Raw genomic sequence first — 22,334 nt, forward strand, 5'->3', positions numbered from 1 at the left:
TCAAAAGGCGAACCCAACATATCGGGCTGTAAATGTGGAGGTGCATAATACACACGTCAAAAATACGATGAACCAAACACAGTAATAATGTTAACGTTTGACGATTCTTCCAATTTCCACAATAACTTATGTTTAGTCAACTGTAGGTCATTTATTTTAGGAGAATTCATAGGAATATCTTGGTTTTTAGTCAACTGCAACTTTGTTTTTTTTAAAGTTAGATTAGTGTAGTTCAATTTTTGTTGACTTGCCTAATTTTCATTCACGGCTTACAGATAGTACCTTATAACAACACATTTCTAAAACTTGATATATATATATATTTATTAAACAACGGATCCAAATAAAACGTTTTAAACAACGATCATAGATTATTTAATGTTCCTTATTTAAAAAAACTTCTTCTCACCCAACGCAACCAATATAATATTTTAAAAAATAAAAAATTAAATGAAATAAAAATGAGATTTTATAAGTATACATTGTTGTTCAGGCCATTTTATTATCAAGAAAGAGCACTCAGGTCATGGAAAATCAATTTAACCATTGAATAGATCGACATTTAGGCCTATTATAATGTCACGTTATACAAAGTGAACAATCAGTCAAATAACTAGGGTATATGTTTTCAATGGGTAACATCCTTATTTCCAACAGACGATGTGACATGCAATGGACAGACGACACACGTTTCAACCAATACGGATGTTAGAGTATCTTCTATAGGTTATCCTACGTCATATGATAACAGTATGGATGTCTCCTGCACGTTTATGCCCTGTGATCAGTGCAGTCTTCGATTGCATTTTATAGATTTCTCGTTTGAAAGTTCGTATGACTTCGTTTACATAAACAGTAATGGAGTGCAACTTGGATATCATGATGGTTATAGTAATCCACCGGATTACGTAATTCCAGCAGGTGATACACTTGTTGTACGTATTACAACCGATGGCTCTGTTGTTAAACCGGGATTCCAAGCCGTTATCACTGCTACAGGTGGTGGTAAGTATAAACTCTCAATTTTATTTCTTCTTCTTCTTTGTCTCGTTCAGCATGTGCCTATAAAGAATGATATTGTAAATAAAAGTAAACTTAATAAACAATTGTATCTATTCATTTATAAAAGTTCATCCCCTTTCTCAACCACCTCCTCCCCCTCCCCCCCCCCCCCCACCCCGCTAGACATTTGTCGGGTAGCCAAACTTAGTTGCAGAGTTAAAGTAGGCCTACAATATGCTAACAATGTTAAAGGATTACACAATAGTATTATTAAACGTAAACACATTACGCTTTTGGTATACATGGTTTATGAAGTATGTAGAGCATTATTCTATTTATTCTGTTATCAAATAAAACTGTTTTGTTACTGTATTCTACCAGCAACCCTGAAGGACAGTTTTATTTTGTTAATAGCTATTAGTAATTATTTTTGTTATATTTTCAACAGGCGATGTGACATGCAATGGACAGACGACACACGTTTCAACTACTAGGGATATTAGAGTATCTTCTATAGGTTATCCTACGTCATATTATAACAGTATGGATGTCTCCTGCACGTTTATGCCCTGTGATCAGTGCAGTCTTCGATTGCATTTTATAGATTTCTCGTTTGAAAGTTCGTATGACTTCGTTTACATAAACAGTAATGGAGTGCAACTTGGATATCATGATGGTAATAATAATCCACCAGATTACGTAATTCCAGCAGGTGATACACTTGTTGTACGTATTACAACCGATGGCTCTGTTGTTAGACCGGGATTCCAAGCAATAATCATGGCTACAGGTGGTGGTAAGTTTATGCAAAACGCAACTTATAATATGGACGACATTTCGTATTGTTTTACGATCATAATTATTGAGATCAGAAATGTTTTTTAATTGTATTTAATTATAATGATGTTTTCAAATAGTGTATACTATCTACACTGTTTTGTATACGACCACACACAATTATCCGTTCAAGATTTATACATTTTAAAATAAAAAGACAATTTATGAAAAAATCGTGGTCGGCTTTAGTTACTCTCCATGATTAAATAGAATGACGTAATACATATATATTTATTGTATTTTACATGTAATGCACATTCAATAATATTTCATATACCCAATCAAATGTATACCAATAACCCTAACAAAACCAAAACAGTCTTATCACAGTGTGTCAGTGCTGATCTTGTAATGTCCTGCAAATCTGTTATTTTTATAGTTTTTCGCAAACCAAACATTTGTTAATGATGATATTATTCAAGAACAAGAGTGAGAATGATTACATTTATTCCTCATCTTATTCGTTTGTTTATTAACGGCCAGTTTAAGCATTATCACTTGGCGGTTTAAAGTTTTCTGATTAACATCAAAGCATTACTGTCTACAGATTGAATATAATTATTATAATTAAATAAATAATAAATAATATAAAAAATTATGTATTTGCGTTAATAGAAATATTAAGAACTTGTTTTTTTCTATACACTGGTGGAACTAGCCGTAAATAATTGCTTATTAAACTTCTCCAGCAAGAAATTTTGCTAGATATTCAAATTTATGATTTTTTTCCCTTTAAACATACATTAAATTAAATTGTATTTGTTTACTTAGATAACGAAAATCCATTCATAAATTGTAACATCAGTATTACTTCTGGCAATCTAATTGAGACATCAGGTGGTATTTTATACATCTCTACTGACACTGGCAGACCAACTGCAACTGTATCTTGGACTTCTCCGGTTGTCACTGACAACAGTGACGACGTTGTTGAAGTATACTCAAATCCATTCATATCTGGCGACATTTTTCCAATGAATGAAAATGCAAATGTCGTTGAGTTCACGGCTGTAGATCAATCTGGAAACTCGAATACATGTACGGTTCTTATTAGAGTTGTTGGTAAGTTGCAATGAACATGAGATGTAATCTATGAATAAGGAAATAGCATCGAATATACATTTTTCTTAAATTGGTAATCTTAATTTTGGGATAACAAATTATAAAATATACTGACTTATACAATGTTGTATTAAAAATGTATTGTGACATTTATGAAGATTAATAAAATCTAATTTTGAATATGCTTCTTTGTAATAAACTATTAAATTTAACCAATATTTCAAACAAATTTACTTTTTTTGTTAAATTGTAAACTTGTGATGCCGTGAAATATAGAAACGTTTAATATATGAAATGAGATACAAATGGTATTATTTCTTTCTGAATATAGATTGCTTAAAATTGAAATATGTTGCTTGTAAACATTGTTTAAAATCTTTTAAGTTTAAATGATTATTCCTGCAAAAAAAAAGTCAGTTAATACAAAGTCGGCTATTCTTTAAAGGTGTGTTATTGTTATTTGACACGTAGATACCGAGGATCCATTAATAAACTGTAATATCAGTATTGTTTCTGAAAATCTGATTGAGACATCAGGTGGTATTTTCTACATCTCGACTGACACTGGTAAACAAAATGCAACAGTTCTTTGGACTTTTCCTATTGCCAATGACAACAGTGGGGAGGGTGTTATAGTTCATTTGCGACCATACACACCTGGTGACATTCTGCCAATGTCTGAGAGACCAATTGTCATTGAGTCCACAGCTACTGATTCTTCTAACAACACTGATAATTGTACTATTCTTATTAGAGTTCTAGGTAAGTGCATATTGTCTTATAATATTATTCGATGTAACTGGTTGGAGTCTAAGTAAACTATGTTGCGTTTTATTGATAATAAACATGTTTTAATGTTTTAAATTTCCCTTTAGATATGGAAGACCCAGTTATTCACTGTGACATCAGTCTTATGTCTGGAAATCTCATTGAAAGAACCAGTGACATTTTCTACATCTCGACTGATATTGGTAAACGAAATGCAACCGTCTTTTGGACTTCTTCACTTGTCACTGACAATAGTGGTGACATTGTTACAGTTAACTCTCACCCATACACATCTGGTGACATTCTGCCAATGTCTGAAAGACCAATTGTCATTGAGTTCACAGCTACTGATTCATCTAATAACTCAGATAGTTGTACTATTTTTATTAGAGTTCTAGGTAATTGAATATTGTATTATGCTATTTGAGTTAACTGTTTGCAGTTCAATGTTAATAAATTCTAAGATGTATTGATAGTGACTGTGTTTAATAATATCCAATGTGTTTTTTTTATAATGATTAATATAAATATTCACAAATTTAGTAACACCTTACTAGTAGATGTAAAATAGACTTAATTGACGACAATGCAACAGAGACACTTGGTTTCTGTATGCGAACGATAAGGATGTCCGCCGATTAACTGAAAGTTAATCAAACAATACTAAACTTAAAAGTATGAAGCAAATACATCGAAATAAATCATCACACAATATCAAATAAACTAGCATAATAGTTTAAAGACAGTACTAAACAATGTAAATATTGTTGATATTATATATCAGTATATCACAAAGGTAACCAAATACGATTATATTTATTACCAATCCATCTAACAGTAAAGTTACGTACCGTACAGCTTGATCCTTATTATCTTTGTGCAATTGAACTGTGATCATCATCATCGTCTTTCAACATTAACTAATATTGATACTAATTTTACTAGACAGGACGCTATACCTAAATAACTAACATTGAAAATAATTGGCATCAACATTACTAAATAAATCAAATTATATACATTTCCATTGTTAGATAACGAAAATCCAAGTATACACTGTGACGTCAACATTACGTCTGATAATCTAATCAAGAGAACTAGTGATATTTTCTACATTTCTACTAACACCGGTAAACCAAGTGCAACAGTCTTTTGGACGTCACCAATTGCCACAGACAATAGTGATGGTGTGATTAAAGTAACCTCATATCCATACACATCTGGTGACATTGTGCCTATGTCTGAAAATGCAATTGTCATAGAGTTCACGGCCGTAGATCAATCTAACAACTCAGATACCTGTACGATTCTAATAAGAGTTATAGGTAAGTCAATAATGGAAATTGCAAATGACTATTGTAATAAGAATACGAAACTGTGATGGTAGACTTACTCAGATTTGTAAATTTCGATTTAAAGAAAAAACATCATTACATTATGTTGTTATCTATATATAAATTTACGTAAGGGCAAAATTCGGTAAATCGCGCCTTACTTCTAGAATTTTTACTCGATGGTATATAATGTTGGTTCGTACTTTCGGTACTGATTTTAACCACCTGATGTAACCCTGTTTACTAATTAAATTAAGTTAGATAATTAGTTATTGACGATTAAAACGAATTTAGGTTCAACGATTTGCCCCAAATAGCGGTGTTTTCCGATCGTGGTATACACTGTCTAATGGATGTCCATCTTGAAAAATACCCGCCACAAAAATGCGAGGAGGCTTCGCATTTTCCTATCTCCTCCTACGATAATTGTTTTTAATAGCTGAAAACCGGTTGAACAGCTAGAGTACACAATCATAATGTTGAAGACAGGCCGATTTTCTTAAAAAAATACTATTTTGATAGATTTAATATATGATTATACAAATGTATTGATTTTCGATGAATGAAACATCCCAATCTTTCAGTCTGCCAGAGTTTGGTTTAACACAAGTAGGTAAATTTATGAGCCCTTGGTTTAACACATACGGTAGGTAAATATATGGGCCCTTTGAGAATAAACTTACAATACTTTGACGATACTGTAAATACCTATTAACTTTTTTTAGTCATCATTTGAATCGAACATTTCTTACTGTGAATGTTCGTACTGTTAGATGTAATATAAAAATATATACAGATAAACTTTATCACTGAGATTGTTGATAGGATCTACTGTTAGATATATAAACACATTATTATATACAAATACACTTTATACTGACAGTTCCTTCTCAACGTTTGTATTAATTAATAACTATCAATAAAATAAACGTCGTAGTAGTGTATCGTGACATGTACTTTAATATTTCAATCGATTATGACAGTGACAGTTTTAACAAAGTATTTAATTAATTTGTTCAAAATAGTGCTTGTGTTTTGAAAAGCGTTCAACGATTTACATTTCTAACAAATATTTCTTTTAGATATAGAAGACCCAGTTATGTACTGTGACATCAACATTACGTCTAATAATTTTATTAAAAAAATTGGTGAAATTCTCTATATCTCTACTGACACCGGTAAACACAATGCAACAGTCATTTGGACTTCTCCACTTGTCACTGACAACAATGATGGTGTTGTTACAATTTACTCTCAACCATACACATCCGGTGACATTCTGCCGATGTCTCAAAGACCAATTGTCATTGAGTTCACAGCTACTGATTCAGCTAACAACACTGCTAATTGTAGTATTCTTATTAAAGTTCTAGGTAAGTGTATGTTGTTTCTTTTGATATTTGATGTAACTGTTTGGAGTTAAGTATATTTATGTTATGTCTTATTGAAAATAACTATGTGTTATCTTCAATATTTAATTCATAAGTTAATGTTTTGCTTTTTTTATTTATTGCAAATTATATACATTTACATTATTTAGATAAGGAAAATCCAAGTATACACTGTGACGTCAACATTACTTCGGATAGTCTGATTGAAATAAATGGTGACATTTCCTACATCTCTACTGACACCGGTAAACCAAATGCTACAGTCTTCTGGACGTCTCCAATTGTCACAGACAACAGTGATGGTGTGATTAAAGTAACCTCATATCCATATACATCTGGTGATGTTTTGCCAATGTCTGAAAATGCAATTGTAATTGAGTTCACGGCCGTAGATGAATATAACAACTCAGATACGTGTACGATGTTAATAATAGTTATAGGTAAGTCCACTAGAAAATCCATTTGAGACAATGTAATATGAGCATTAAGGTAGATTTACTTAGGTTTGATAATTTAGATTAAACAACTACAAACGACTACTGTATGACTATAGCTGTACAACTATACTAAGTTACGTTACAATTTGCCTTATAGATATGGAAGATCCAGTTATTCAATGTGACATCAATATTATGTCTGGCAATCTAATTGAAAGAACTAGTGACATTTTCTACATCTCTACTGACACCGGTAAACCAAATGCTACAGTCTTCTGGACGTCTCCAATTGTCACAGACAACAGTGATGGTGTGATTAAAGTAACCTCATATCCATACACATCTGGTGATGTTTTGCCAATGTCTGAAAATGCAATTGTAATTGAGTTCACGGCCGTAGATGAATCTAACAACTCAGATACGTGTACGATGTTAATAATAGTTAAAGGTAAGTCCACTAGAAAATCCATTTGAGACAATGTAATATGAATGTGAAACTATTAAGATAGATTTACTGAAGTTTGATAATCTAGATTAAACAACCACAAACGACTACTGTATGACTATAGCTGTACAACTATACTAAGTTACGTTAACATTGTCCTTATAGATATGGAAGATCCAGTTATTCACTGTGACATCAATATTATGTCTGGAAATCTAATTGAAAGAACTAGTGACATTTTCTACATCTCGACTGACATTGGTAAACAAAATTCAACAGTCATTTGGACTTCTCCACTTGTCACTGACAATAGTGGTGACATTGTAACAGTTAACTCTCAACCATACACATCCGGTGACATTCTGCCAATGTCTGAAAGACCAATTGTCATTGAGTTCACAGCTACTGATTCAGCTAACAACACTGCTAATTGTAGTATTCTTATTAAAGTTCTAGGTAAGTTTATGTTGTTGTCTTTTGATATTTGATGTAACTGGTTGTAGTTTTATTTCAAATAATGATGTTATCTTCTATATACATTTACATTACTTAGATAAGGAAAATCCAAGTATACACTGTAACGTCAACATTACATCTGATAATCTAATTGAAAGAACTAGTGACATTTCCTACATCTCTACTGACACCGGTAAATCAAATGCTACAGTCTTCTGGACGTCTCCAATTGTCACAGACAACAGTGATGGTGTTATTAAAGTAACCTCATATCCATACACATCTGGTGATATTTTGCCAATGTCTGAAAATGCAATTGTCATAGAGTTCACGGCCGTAGATCAATCTAACAACTCAGATACGTGTACGATGTTAATAATAGTTATAGGTAAGTCCACTAGAAAATCCATTTGAGACAATGTAATATGAGCATTAAGGTAGATTTACTTAGGTTTGATAATTTAGATTAAACAACTACAAACGACTACTGTATGACTATAGCTGTACAACTATACTAAGTTACGTTACAATTTTCCTTATAGATATGGAAGATCCAGTTATTCAATGTGACATCAATATTATGTCTGGCAATCTAATTGAAAGAACTAGTGACATTTTCTACATCTCTACTGACACCGGTAAACCAAATGCTACAGTCTTCTGGACGTCTCCAATTGTCACAGACAACAGTGATGGTGTGATTAAAGTAACCTCATATCCATACACATCTGGTGATGTTTTGCCAATGTCTGAAAATGCAATTGTAATTGAGTTCACGGCCGTAGATGAATCTAACAACTCAGATACGTGTACGATGTTAATAATAGTTAAAGGTAAGTCCACTAGAAAATCCATTTGAGACAATGTAATATGAATGTGAAACTATTAAGATAGATTTACTGAAGTTTGATAATCTAGATTAAACAACCACAAACGACTACTGTATGACTATAGCTGTACAACTATACTAAGTTACGTTAACATTGTCCTTATAGATATGGAAGATCCAGTTATTCACTGTGACATCAATATTATGTCTGGAAATCTAATTGAAAGAACTAGTGACATTTTCTACATCTCGACTGATATTGGTAAACAAAATGCAACAGTCATTTGGACTTCTCCACTTGTCACTGACAATAGTGGTGATATTGTTACAGTTAACTCTCAACCATACACATCCGGTGACATTCTGCCAATGTCTGAAAGACCAATTGTCATTGAGTTCACAGCTACTGATTCAGCTAACAACACTGATAATTGTACTATTCTTATTAAAGTTCTAGGTAAGTTTCTGTTGTTGTCTTGATATTTGATCTAACTGTTTGGAATTAGGTATACTTATGTTGCGTTTTATTGAAAATAACTATGTGTTATCTTCAATATTTAATTTATAGGTTAATGTTTTACTTTTTTTATTTATTGCAAATTATATACATTTACATTATTTAGATAAGGAAAATCCAAGTATACACTGTGACGACAACATTACTTCGGATAGTCTGATTGAAAGAACTGGTGACATTTTCTACATCTCTACTGACACCGGTAAACCAAATGCTACAGTCTACTGGACGTCTCCAATTGTCACTGACAACAGTGATGGTGTGATTAAAGTAACCTCATATCCATACACATCTGGTGATGTTTTGCCAATTTCTGAAAATGCAATTGTAATTGAGTTCACGGCCGTAGATGAATCTAACAACTCAGACACGTGTACGATGTTAATAATAGTGATAGGTAAGTCCACTAGAAAATCCATTTGAGATAATGTAGATTTACTTAAGTTTGATAATCTAGATTAAACAACCACAAACGACTAGTGTATGACTATAGCTGTACAACTATACTAAGTTACGTTAAAACTTTCCTTATAGATATGGAAGATCCAGTTATTCAATGTGACATAAATATTATGTCTGGTAATCTAATTGAAAGAACTAGTGACATTTTCTACATCTCGACTGATATTGGTAAACAAAATGCAACAGTCGTTTGGACTTCTCCACTTGTCACTGACAATAGTGGTGACATTGTAACAGTTAACTCTCGACCATACACATCTGGTGACATTCTGCCAATCTCTGAAAGACCAATTGTCATTGAGTTCACAGCTACTGATTCAGCTAACAACACTGCTAATTGTACTGTTCTTATTAAAGTTCTAGGTAAGTTTATGTTGTTGTCTTTTGATATTTTATGTAACTGTTTGGAGTTAAGTATATTTATGTTGCGTTTTATTGAAAATAACTATGTGTTATCTTCAATATTTAATTTATAGGTTAATGTTTTACTTTTTTTATTTATTGCAAATTATATACATTTACATTATTTAGATAAGGAAAATCCAAGTATACACTGTGACGTCAACATTACGTCTGATAATATGATTGAAAGAACTGATGAGATTATCTATATCTCTACTGACACCGGTAAATCAAATGCAACCGTTTTCTGGATTTCTCCAATTGTCACTGACAACAGTGATGGTGTTGTTACAATTTACTCTCAACCATACACATCTGGTGACATTCTGCCAATGTCAGAAAAACCAATTGTCATTGAGTTCACAGCCACTGATTCAGCTAACAATACTGATAATTGTACTATTTTTATTCTAATTCTGGGTAAGTGTATGTTGTCCAATTATGATACTTGATGAAATGAAATACTACTACTGCTACTGCTGATGCTGCTACTACTACTACTACTACTACTACTACTACTACTACTACTACTCCTACTACTACTACTACTACTACTACTACTACTCCTACTACTACTACTACTACTACTACTACTACTACTACTACTACTACTACTACTACTACTACTACTACTACTACTACTACTACTACTACTACTCCTACTACTACTACTACTACTACTACTACTACTACTACTACTACTACTACTACTACTACTACTACTACTACCACTACTACTACCACTACCACCACTACTACTACTGTTGTTACTACTACTACTACTACTACTACTACTACTACTACTACTACTACTACTACTACTAAAAAACAAATTACTGTATTTACATTCCCATAGATAACGAAAATCCAAGTATACGCTGTGACGTCAACATTACTTCGGATAATCTGATTGAAAGAACTAGTGATATTTTCTACATTTCTACTGACACCGGTAAACCAAATGCTACAGCCTTCTGGACGTCTCCAATTGTCACTGACAACAGTGATGGTGTGATTAAAGTAACCTCATATCCATACACATCTGGTGACATTGTGCCATTTTCTGAAAATGCAATTGTCATTAAGTTCACGGCCACGGATCCATTTAACAACTCAGATACGTGTACGATTCTTATAAGAGTTATAGGTAAGTATATATTAGAAATTAATTACATTGTTTTTTAATTACCCAGTCAGCTTCGGCTTAATGGGTTTGTTTTCAGCCGTGCCTTTGTTTCTTTATTATTTCTGTCAACATTTTAAAACTATATTCTTTAAAGATGACTTGACCCAAAATCATGAAAACCTCACAGGGGTCAGTATGGTCGAAATAAAAAAAAATAAAAGAAAAGCCTATTTGTCCCACAAGAAACATAGTACAGACAACAGTCAAACTCAGCTGGATAAAGGTCACAAATTCATCTGATTAGGCTCATCCTGTTCTATTTTATATAATTTATATTGTGTTTTGAAAAAACGTTAAACTATTACCATTTGTAACATATTTTCCTTTTAGATACAGAAGATCCAATGATGTACTGTGACGTCAATATTACATCCGGTAATCTGTTTGAAAGAACTGGTGACATTTTCTACATCTATACTGACACCGGTAAACCAGACGCAACAGTTGTCTGGACTTCTCCACTTGTCACTGACAATAGTGGTGACATTTTTACACTTCACTCTCAACCATACACATCCGGTGACATTCTGCCGATGTCTGAAAGACCAATTGTCGTTGAGTTCACAGCTACTGATTCAGCTAACAATACGGCTACTTGTACTATTCTTGTTAAAGTGCTAGGTAAGTGTATTTTTAAGTGTATAATTATTTGAGTTATCTGTTTGGAGTTTAACCAAGTTTATGTTATTTTTCTTGATGATAATAACTATGTACTGTAAAGATTTATTTACAAATTTAGTATCTCCATACTTATGAAATAATACACCTAAGTAGACGAGGTGATACATGTCATTCAATTGGAGGATTGTATGTAATAACAGATGTATTGTGCCGAAAAAACATGACAAATGAAGATTAATAAAATCAGGGCATTTTGTAGTTTTTATGTTAATGACTTTCACAGGAAAAAAATAAAACAAAATTTGTTGCACTTATAAAAATGCAAAAAACGGCAGTCAATTTTTGCTTTAAATTGTAGGAAATTTTTTTGTAATTTTCAGGTAAATAATTTTTTTTTTGATCCAATTTTTGGTCAAAGTGAATAAGTATTATGGATCAATAAAATGGAATATTTAACAACAAATTTTAATAAAATGATATTTGATAACAACTAATGTTCTATTTTACTTTTAATACATAATCGAGTACTGAAACTTCGTTTTACGCGTTCATTTTGTAACACTGTGTGGCCAAACGGGCTACACGAGCAGCCTGAATAATAACGACTGCTTTATATTCGTTTAAGTAATAATTTCTTTTTTCTCTCATTAAATTCTCTCAATGCACGCATAGCACTCAATATATACATCTTCATCATTAGATAAAGAAGATCCATTTATACACTGTGACATCAACATTACGTCTGGTAATCTGATTGAAATAACTGATGATACATTTTACATCTCTACTGACACCGGTAAACCAAATGCCACTGTCACTTGGACGTATCCACATGTTACTGACAACAGTGGGGGAGATATTACATTAACTTCAGTTCCATACTCATCAGGTGACGTTTTGTCCATGTCACAAAATCCAATTAGTATAGACTTAACAGCAACTGATGCATCTCAAAACACCAACACATGTACTGTTCTTATTAAAATTCTAGGTAAGTTATAGTTTGGAATATTATTTTTGGAATTGCCATGTCTTTGTAAATCTTAATCAAAATCATCTAATATCTTAAACCTTTTAACACTGTATTGTATGTCATTATTTTTAAGACGTTGAAGTTCCAGATATTGTCTGTCCAAGATATTTGCTGACATCAAATTACGTGAAAAATGAATCAAACCAATTCAACATATCTGTACAGACTGGATTTTCAAAAACGAAAGTTACGTGGCCATCTCTGCATGTAACTGATAACACGATTGGTCCAATAAATGTCACTTCTGAACCTTATCGTTCGGGTGACATGATAAGTGTTTCTATTGACCCTGTTAACATCACATTCAAAGCAACTGATGGTTCAGGGAATGTTGGAACTTGTTATATTCGTATACACGTTCAAGGTATTTTTCAGTTTCACATAATTATCTACTTTGTTTTTATGAACACTTTAACACCAGTAATCTATTTTATTACTTTCTTTATAATTCTAGGTAGTAATGGTTGTATAAATAATCCTTGTTTGAATTATGCAAATTGTTCTTACGACGCATCAGCCAATGACGTAACGTGTGATTGTCAAACTAACTGGAACGGAAAGTTTTGTCAGGATGGTTAGTATAACTGTACATTTACGTAACCATAATTCTCCCTCTGTATACATCTCCTTCATTAAAACATAGTGAAAATTCAAAGCATACGTTGAACCTTTCTAAAATGCTATCTTCAATGTTTCTTTTCTTTCTCAGAAATAACAACGACAACAGTTATAGAAGATCTTCAAAAGGTAATAAATTACCGTACGAAAGCAAATAACTTATACTATGTGACATTAAAATGGCATATTCAACAAAAACAATTACAAACGTTAATATATTTATTTTTTTATTTTTAATGTAGAACATCACCGTAGATAATGCAAATGAACGGCTTTCAAAGCTGGAAGAGATCGTAACATCCAATGAGAATTTCACAAAATCTGAAACACTGGCTGTTTACACAACATTGAATATTGTTTCAACAATGAATATCACCACTAATTTGGTATGTCAACTATACCATATATAGTTTGTGGCTCAATAAAACTTCTCAAACTATATCTGTAAACTATCCAACTCGTTTGACAAAATAGTGTAATGTACACAAATATGTTATTGAAATTACACCTTCGTGTCCATAGCACTCACATGCTTTTGTCACATAAAGTTTGATGATGTAGATAGAGCTCATGTGTTGTTTAATAAATTTTACAGATTCGGAAAGCTTAATCTTTATATCTTTTCTAAATTTACTTCAATTTGTTTTTATGTATTATAATATATGTCTAGTGTATTAGCCTAAACATAATATTGGAACAATGCGTTCTTCCAATCATAAACAAATTTCAATAACCATGAATGATACCTTTAAGTTAACATTTGTGGCTTTTCTTCATTGACAAATTGAAAAATAGAATCATTGTAGATACAAAATTTACCAATATTGTTATTGTTTATCTTTTAGATTACTGATCAATTCTTCAATGTGGTAGACAATATTCTCAGTCCGTCTAAATCAAATCAGTATGGAATAAATGATTCCTCACTTCTCATATCATCAATTGACAAACAAATAGAGACAACGGCACTGACTACAAGCAATTTCTACTACAGTGGCACGCACATTAGTGCAGTGACTGCCAGATTAAATCAATCATATACCAAAGATATTACGTGTGTAATAAATAACAAGAGAGAGATTATGTTGGTTTCGAATTGCCTTAAACAACACTGTATGGAAGATGATAGCATAGCAGAATTAATAACTATGGTTATACAGACAACAGTCAATGATTGTAATTACTTATAATATTAAATACATAAATGTTATTGTTTTATATATTCATTAGGTATGGCTCCCTGTTATATAATAATTAAATAACATAATTAACAAATAAAGAACAAAATGGTAAAGTGTGAAAATAATAATATGAATATATGAAAAAAACATAACCAAAGTCATACATGTACATCTTGATGTCTTTTATATTCATATCTGTCAAATGTAATGTATGTCATCCAAAATTGTAGTGTTTTGTATATTTTGTAAGATCATTTTAATCCAGACCTTTTTATTTGAATTGCCCCGTGTGGGATGATTAAAGAATTTTGAATTGAATTGAATTCATTTTCAAAAATGTTAATCTATCTAAATAAATTCATTTCTATCATTGCAATTATTCCTGCACCATTTGTTCTAAACAATGTTAGCAAAAATGTAGTAGTACAGTATTATGTGCTTTTTCTTTCAGCAACACAAGTTGATGTTTCTTTCGTAGTCTATCACAACGATAACTTATTCTCCTCTAAGAGTACTCAGGATACACCACAACAAACGACTGGAACGATCCTCTCAGTCTCTGTTTACCCAGAAAATACTAAGCTCTCTAAACCTGTACAGCTCATGTTTACACCTTCACCGGTATGATTTGCTTTTTTCTGGAATCCTAGTAGTAATATGTAATACTCATTCTTTACTGCGATTGTAATTTCAGTTTCTGCCATGGTCGTGGCGTAGAGGTTGATGAATATTAAATTCCATAACCATCATCATCATTTAAAGCTATATATTAAGGCCAACTCAGACAGCAGCGTACGATTGGGTGTTGAACCCACAAATGTGAAAACTCCCACAAATGTGAAAACAACCACAAATGTAAAAACGTATCGCCCAAAAATGTGAAAACAACCACAAATGTGAAAACGCGTCACCCATAAATGTGAAAACAACCACAAATGTAAAAACGCATCACCCACTAATGTGAAAACAGCGCCCACAAATGTAAAAATCATCATCGCCCACAAATGTGATACCGCCCACAAATGTAAAAAAAGAGAGACATTTTCGTCCACAAATGAAAAAAAAAATCAAATCAAATTTAGTGCTAGACTCAAACAATTTTGATCGAGTTAATATATATATATATATATATATTGAGTTGTTTCAATACTTGTGTGTTCACGATAGATCTGTTAGAGTCGTCGTTAACGCGTTGGATTATTACCGTTTTCACATTTTGTGGTCGTTTTCACATTTGTGGTCGTTTTCACATTGTGGTCGTTTTCACATTTGTGGTCGTTTTCACATTTGTGGTCGTTTTCACATTTGTGGTCGTTTTCACATTTGTGGTCGTTTTCACATTTGTGGTCGTTTTCACATTTGTGGGTGATACGTTTTCACATTTATGGTCGTTTTCACATTTGTGGGTTCAACATGGGGCCCGACGAGGCACCTCGTCGGGAGAAAATTAAACATGTTTAAAGTTCTCGCGATGACCTAAAAACTACGCCTGACGCTATCTCAAGACGAATCTTCTCATCGTACGACTCTGTCTGAGTTGGCCTTTAGTCGGCTACAGTGCAATAGCCGATTTTTCTGTTATTAATTGTACTACAATTTCAGTTTAGTACTGTACTGTCTACTAAGAGGGTGCGTAATATTTTCAGAACATGAACACTGCCACCTCAAAATGCGTTTTCTGGGAGATGTTAGATAACGATTGGTCGTCTGTCGGGTGCTGGTACGCTGAGACCGATTACATCGGCAGGGTCAAATGTCAGTGCTCTCATCTAACAAGTTTTGCTGTATTAATGGTATAATTTATTTATTTTGATTATAGAGATCAGTATTCATTGTTTTTCTAATAAACCTATCTATTATGTAAGGTGTTAAATCTCAAATAACGACATTCGTCAACTTATTCTGTTAAACGGGGTTTTTTTTTCTTAATCTTATTTTCACTATGTCCTGCTTTCACAAAAAAGAAACTATTAAACTAAAATCTGCTGATTAATCAATTAATATAGATTTACTCCTTAATAAAAATTGTCTTCAATATCTGCAATGACTTATTTTGATTGTCTTTTATTTTTATAGTATCCCAGCATACCTAATGTCGAGTCTGTAATATCAATCACGAGGAAAATGTTAACATATGTTGCCTGCTCTTCGTCAGTGATTTTACTACTTGTTTCCATAGCGAGAATAATAAGGAAATGGTAATTATCTTATATATGCCTAAAATTACTGTATCTTTCTGTAATAAACAAGTACAATAAGGCAGTAGATCAACGTTTCAAGCAACGTTCATTTTTCTGCCATACCTATTAATTTCATAGTACGGGTAAATACATAATTTGAAATAAGAACAAAAACATACAACAATAAATGAATTATTATATGATACTTTTATATTAATTTCAATTATTGTTCAGGAGTGTATCAATTCACGACCGGAGAACCTTATCAACAACCTTATGCATGTGCATTGCAAACCTCCTCATGTGCATATGTGTAGGTATAACATATGCCGATGGTATATTTGAGCCTGGTAGTTCTGGTTGTAAGGCCCTGTCAATCATCCTGCACTATTCACTACTTGCATGTACTATTTGGATCAATATTGAACTTCTATCGGATCTAAAATACATAAGAATTGTGACGTCACGGATGATGTGGATTGTGCTATCAATAGGATGGGGTAAGTATGATATTGGTGGTGTATGAAAACATATTTGAACATATTTAATTTAGAATTAATTATAGAAACTTGTATACCTTTCCATTTTCAACTGTCTGTATTTAAAAAAATCAAAACTTACAATAACATTACACCCAAAACATATTGTGTTTTTCAGTTATACCAGTTATACCTATGCTAGTCTTTACAACGTGTTTTCCAGAGTTGTACGGTTCAGAATTTCAGTAAGTAGAGAAATGACAAATACTGATGCAATTGGTTCTTATTTACGATTATGGAGTGAGATCCGAGTGTAACTACCCAACGGATGTGCAGTCAGATGGATGATAGTTTCACATCTGAGATAGTTCTATTAAAAAATGTAGATAAATATAATTCATAATGCGCGATATCCATTATAACCTAAATAGAAATCATTACAGCAATATACTAAATGACCTAACCTAGGTGCTAACATTGGAGTGACGATTGATTTTAGTTGATTATTGATTAAAAAATAATATCATCATTGTCATTTTAGGACATGTGTCGTATTTACTGACGAAGCCTCTCTCACCGTTGCACTGTTTCTTCCTATTGTACTGGTTGCTATCGTAAACATAATCGGCTACTGTGTCGCTATGAGGCGCACATTGGGAGACTCTTACCGATTGTTTACGATGTTCATAACTTCAACCACTAATGTTATGATTCCTGTTTTCGGGTTTAAATCTGCTATTGATGAGAACATAAGCATGTGGATATTTGGTCTACTCTTATTGCTACAGAGCGGAAGTATGTGTATGGCAAGCTGCCTGAAGTGTAGACAAAGTGCCGTCTGTCTGGATCCAGCGCAACAATCGTTTGAACTGAACCAGCAGCCAAGTATTGACTACCGACCTAAGAAATTTTCATCAGACAATGAAGGACTGACATCTGACATCAATGTTTTAGAATGATAGATTAACGATGATTGTAATAAGATGCTTGATGTTTGCTTGCTGTCCGCTATTATTTTATAATCAATTTTCTCGTATTAATTAATGCCGGCGCCAATATAATACCAAAGGAAACATCCTAATGTTCGAGTACCTATATCTAAATTAGATGCTCAAATGTTAGCTATTAAAACATTAAATGCCTTACCCATCATAGCAATAAAACAACCATTGTAAATCTACAGACACTTTTAAACGATTAAATTGTATAGCATTGTTTTAACTTGTATCGTTTTATATTTTAATTGTAATGATTGCATGGTTTTTTTTTTTGGGTTTTGCTTGTTATTGTAATGTTTAAGTAGGCATATGTATTTTAATGAGATTCAGAATGATTGCCATATTTTTGTGATGTGTTTGTGATAGTGGCAGATACATATCGGTACCTAAACATAAACAGCACAGTGCTGTGCTACGGTTTTCCTCTATTTGTTATTTCTTTGTTATTTTTTAATTGCTTATGTAACATTGTAGTGTCATTAAATAGTATGAAAAAATGTATGTAATCAGGTATATTTAGTTTGTTGTTTGTTTATTTATTAAAATTCATCCCAGTAGGCTGAAAGTTTCATGTTTTCTCTCATAGTTACATATAAAACTATTTTCTAATCCAGATCTATTTTGAAGTTTAAATTTTAGAACCAATATAAAACTATTTCCTGCTAACTAGTACGTCGGTAAATCGCGCGTTATTTCTAGAATGTTTACTCGATTGTATATAAAGTTGGTTCGTACTTTCGATACTGATTTTAATCACCTGATGTAACCATGTTTACTATTTAAATTGAGTTCGATAATTAGTTATTGACGATTAAAACGAATTTAGCTTCAACGATTTTCCCCAAATAGGGGTGTTTTCCGATCGTGGTATACACTGTCCAATCTTGAAAAGTACCCGCACACAATAATACGAGGATGCTTTGCATTTTCCTATCTCCTCCTACGATAATTGTTTTTAATAGCTGAAAACCGGTTGAACAGCTCGAGTACAGCATCATAATGTTGAAGACAGGCCGATTTTCATTTAAAAAAATACTATTTTGATAGATTTACTATATGTTTATACAAATGTATTGATTTCCGATGAATGAAACATTCCAATATAACTATTTGGTTTAACACAAATACCAGTTGTAGGTAAATTTATTGGCCTTGGGGAATTACCCTAAAACCTATATAGATATAGTATTGCAATACTTGGACAGTACTGTAAATACGTATTAACCTTTTTTGGTCGCCATTTGAATAGCAATTTTTTTACTGTGAGTGTGGGTACTGTTAGATATATAAGCACATGTACAAATAAACGTATTACTGTGAGTGTGAGTAGGCCCTACTGTTAGATATATAAACGCACAATATACACATAACCTTTATTACTTGCTTCTCAACGTTTGTATTAATTAATCAATATATAAATCTACGCAAGGGAAAAATTCGGTTAATCGCGCCTTAATTCAAGAATTTTTACTCGATGGTATATAAAGTTTGTTGTACTTTCGGTACGGTACTGATTTTAACCACCTGATGTAACCCTGTTTACTAATTAAATTGAGTTAGATAATTATTTATTGACAATTAAAACGAATTTAGGTTCAACGATTTGCACCAAATAGGGGTGTTTTCCGATCGTGGTATACACTGTCTAATGGATGTGATGGATGTCTATTATGTACAAAACTGTATTATTACAGTTAAACCACCCACACCACCACCCTCCCCTCACTGGCATGAGTAGCGTTGTAAAGCCAGTAGAGGATAGGCCTACGGTACGAAGGACCACATGCTAAACGCAGAACAACTTTGGAGGGTAGGAAACAACTTAAGTATGAATTGGCTCTAAGAAACAATAGAATACCATTAGGCCTATACTACTAATTAAGTTGAGTTAGATAATTTAACATTTATTGACGATTAAAGCGAATTTATGATTTGGCCCGAAAAGAGGTGGTTTTCACAAATTGTTTACATTATATTAAGCATATACAAATAATCTTTATTACTGACAGTTGCTTCTTAACGTTTGTATTAATTAATACAGTAATTACAAAAAAATATAAACGTCGTAGTGATACTACTGTACTATTTCAATCGACTATGATGGTAACAGTTTCAACAAAGTATTACATCGCAATGCTTTACTGTGTTTAGTGGTATATTATTTGTAAAACATGAAAACATTTAATATTTCGTTACTAAATGAATAAAGAATATATTTAAAAATTGTTCCTCTTTGCACCCATCCTCTTCCCCATCCCTCAACCCTAATGTTACATACAAAACACAAATTAAGTTTTTAAAGTTTAATTAGACTCAACAACTGGTCTCATTTTGTGACAAGTTCCTCTTTCGGAAGTAATTCCCAGGGTGATAATTTTAGTTGAGTACATCACCGTGTCTATTTATTCGTTCCTGTAAACGACATGTATTATTGTTCTGTGGTACGTACTGTACATTTGAAATCACCAGTTTTTTTAACGCTGAAATTACTATGTATTCGAGAATCTATGAATCTATTAAATATAATAATGGAGAAGACAAAATAATACGATGAACCTGTATTTGTACAGGTTCACCGCACTCTAGTCTTCTCGGATAAGTTCATGTGCACTTTAAAGAACCTAATACATCTTTCGATACGAGTAGGGGGTTATATCGGTGTACTACTAGTATATCACAGCCACTCATCATAACTAGGCCCTCTGGGAGAAGTCGCCCAGTATGAATAAATAACAATCGTAGGCCTACCATTTTTGTAAATGTGTTGTCATTAAAACTAGCTGACACTAGTTTTTTAAAATTCAAATACTAAATATTGTCAAATGCCGAAATAAATCTTATTATTATTATTATTGATAGGCAACTTATGTTAGTTATTAGTTATTAAGTAGAAATATTGGGACGTGTGTCCTCGCATTCGGTCATCGGACGTTCCAAATCGAAAGTCATTATGTATGTGCATCTTTGTTTAATTAGGAAGCCTAAATTGAGTCTTTAATTTGAAATATCACATTTATTTTTGAAAAATGTGCTAGATATAAAGATATACACTACAGTACGACATATCGCCTGCTGCGTAGGCTAAACAATATCAATTATTACAATGTGGATTGATGTGAACTGATTCGAAAATAATATATCGATGAGAAAGACAAAATGGAGTGTTTCATTATATGTTTCACTTTCTGTTTTTAGTTCAAATACATATACGATGTAAATTTAATTTACTTAGTATAAGTATCATACATTTTTTTAGATTATATTCTACTATTTTTTTTGCTATTTCTTCCGTAAAATAATTCTATTGTAGACTAGGCTATGAATGAGGTAGGTGCCACCCGGAGAGGTAGAAATTCTCATATGACTTTTCTAGACCAGTTTTTTCTGGGGAATCCAAATATATTGGGTAAACGGGCTGTAACCTGAGAACTTTCGCGTGAGGGCGCTTTTTTCAAAATGGCTGCCAGTTACAGTAGACTATGATATCTTGGCAACCACTGGTCATAGAGAGTTGATTTTGGTGTCAAATTGTTCGGAATGTACATGTTCCTATTTGATGTAATAGAACATTTTGTCAGAAAATGGCCGGAAATACCTCTATTGACCTTTGACCCAATATTTAACAGATATCATATCTTCGTAACTACTCGACACAGAAAGTTGTAATTGGTGTCAAACTCTCCAGAATATAGATGTTTATATTCAAACTAATAGAACATTATCTGTAAAAATGACCGGAAATAACGTTACTGACCTTTGACTCAAAATGCAAGACATTTCTCCCATCTGATCACGTTAATCTTGTCAATTAATTCATTTTGTGCCAATTGGAGGTTGACATTCTCATATTATTTTCTGGACCAGTTTTTCATGTGCAATCCGAATATATGAGATAAATAAGCCATAACAAGGCCAAGAATGTAATTCTCTTTTACTACATACATGCTTCCCTTTAGTGTTTCAGACTGTATGTCGTGTATTAATCTTCAAGATCGCTCACATCACTGCAATCTGAAAAGTCTTCATATTCATTATGTGTAAACAGTTCCTGGACATCAGTGGGAATCACTGTCTCAATCCATTTAGGGTCCATTTG

General features: G+C 32.5%; 2 protein-coding genes across 2 annotated transcripts; both read left to right on the plus strand.

Moving 5' to 3' along the window:
* Positions 1-773: 773 nt before the first annotated feature.
* On the plus strand, positions 774-4,106 carry LOC140044053 (hyalin-like). The gene is made up of 5 exons (XM_072088533.1): positions 774-1,005; positions 1,451-1,798; positions 2,611-2,901; positions 3,373-3,663; positions 3,777-4,106. Exons 1-5 carry the CDS (start codon positions 774-776, stop codon positions 4,073-4,075), a joined length of 1,461 nt encoding a protein of 486 aa, XP_071944634.1. The 3' UTR covers positions 4,076-4,106.
* A 2,640-nt stretch (positions 4,107-6,746) lies between these two features.
* On the plus strand, positions 6,747-18,744 carry LOC140044054 (hyalin-like). The gene is made up of 23 exons (XM_072088534.1): positions 6,747-6,834; positions 6,989-7,279; positions 7,442-7,732; positions 7,830-8,120; positions 8,275-8,565; positions 8,728-9,018; positions 9,185-9,475; positions 9,613-9,903; positions 10,072-10,362; positions 10,799-11,089; positions 11,459-11,749; positions 12,450-12,740; positions 12,856-13,146; positions 13,237-13,356; positions 13,492-13,529; positions 13,643-13,786; positions 14,246-14,576; positions 15,033-15,202; positions 16,228-16,374; positions 16,658-16,779; positions 16,996-17,261; positions 17,419-17,485; positions 17,782-18,744. The coding sequence occupies exons 1-23, from the start codon at positions 6,747-6,749 to the stop codon at positions 18,197-18,199; spliced, it is 5,403 nt and encodes a 1,800-aa protein (XP_071944635.1). The 3' UTR covers positions 18,200-18,744.
* Positions 18,745-22,334: the final 3,590 nt, after the last annotated feature.

This window comes from Antedon mediterranea, chromosome 3 (assembly GCF_964355755.1).
Source record: "Antedon mediterranea chromosome 3, ecAntMedi1.1, whole genome shotgun sequence".
Taxonomy (NCBI): domain Eukaryota; kingdom Metazoa; phylum Echinodermata; class Crinoidea; order Comatulida; family Antedonidae; genus Antedon; species Antedon mediterranea.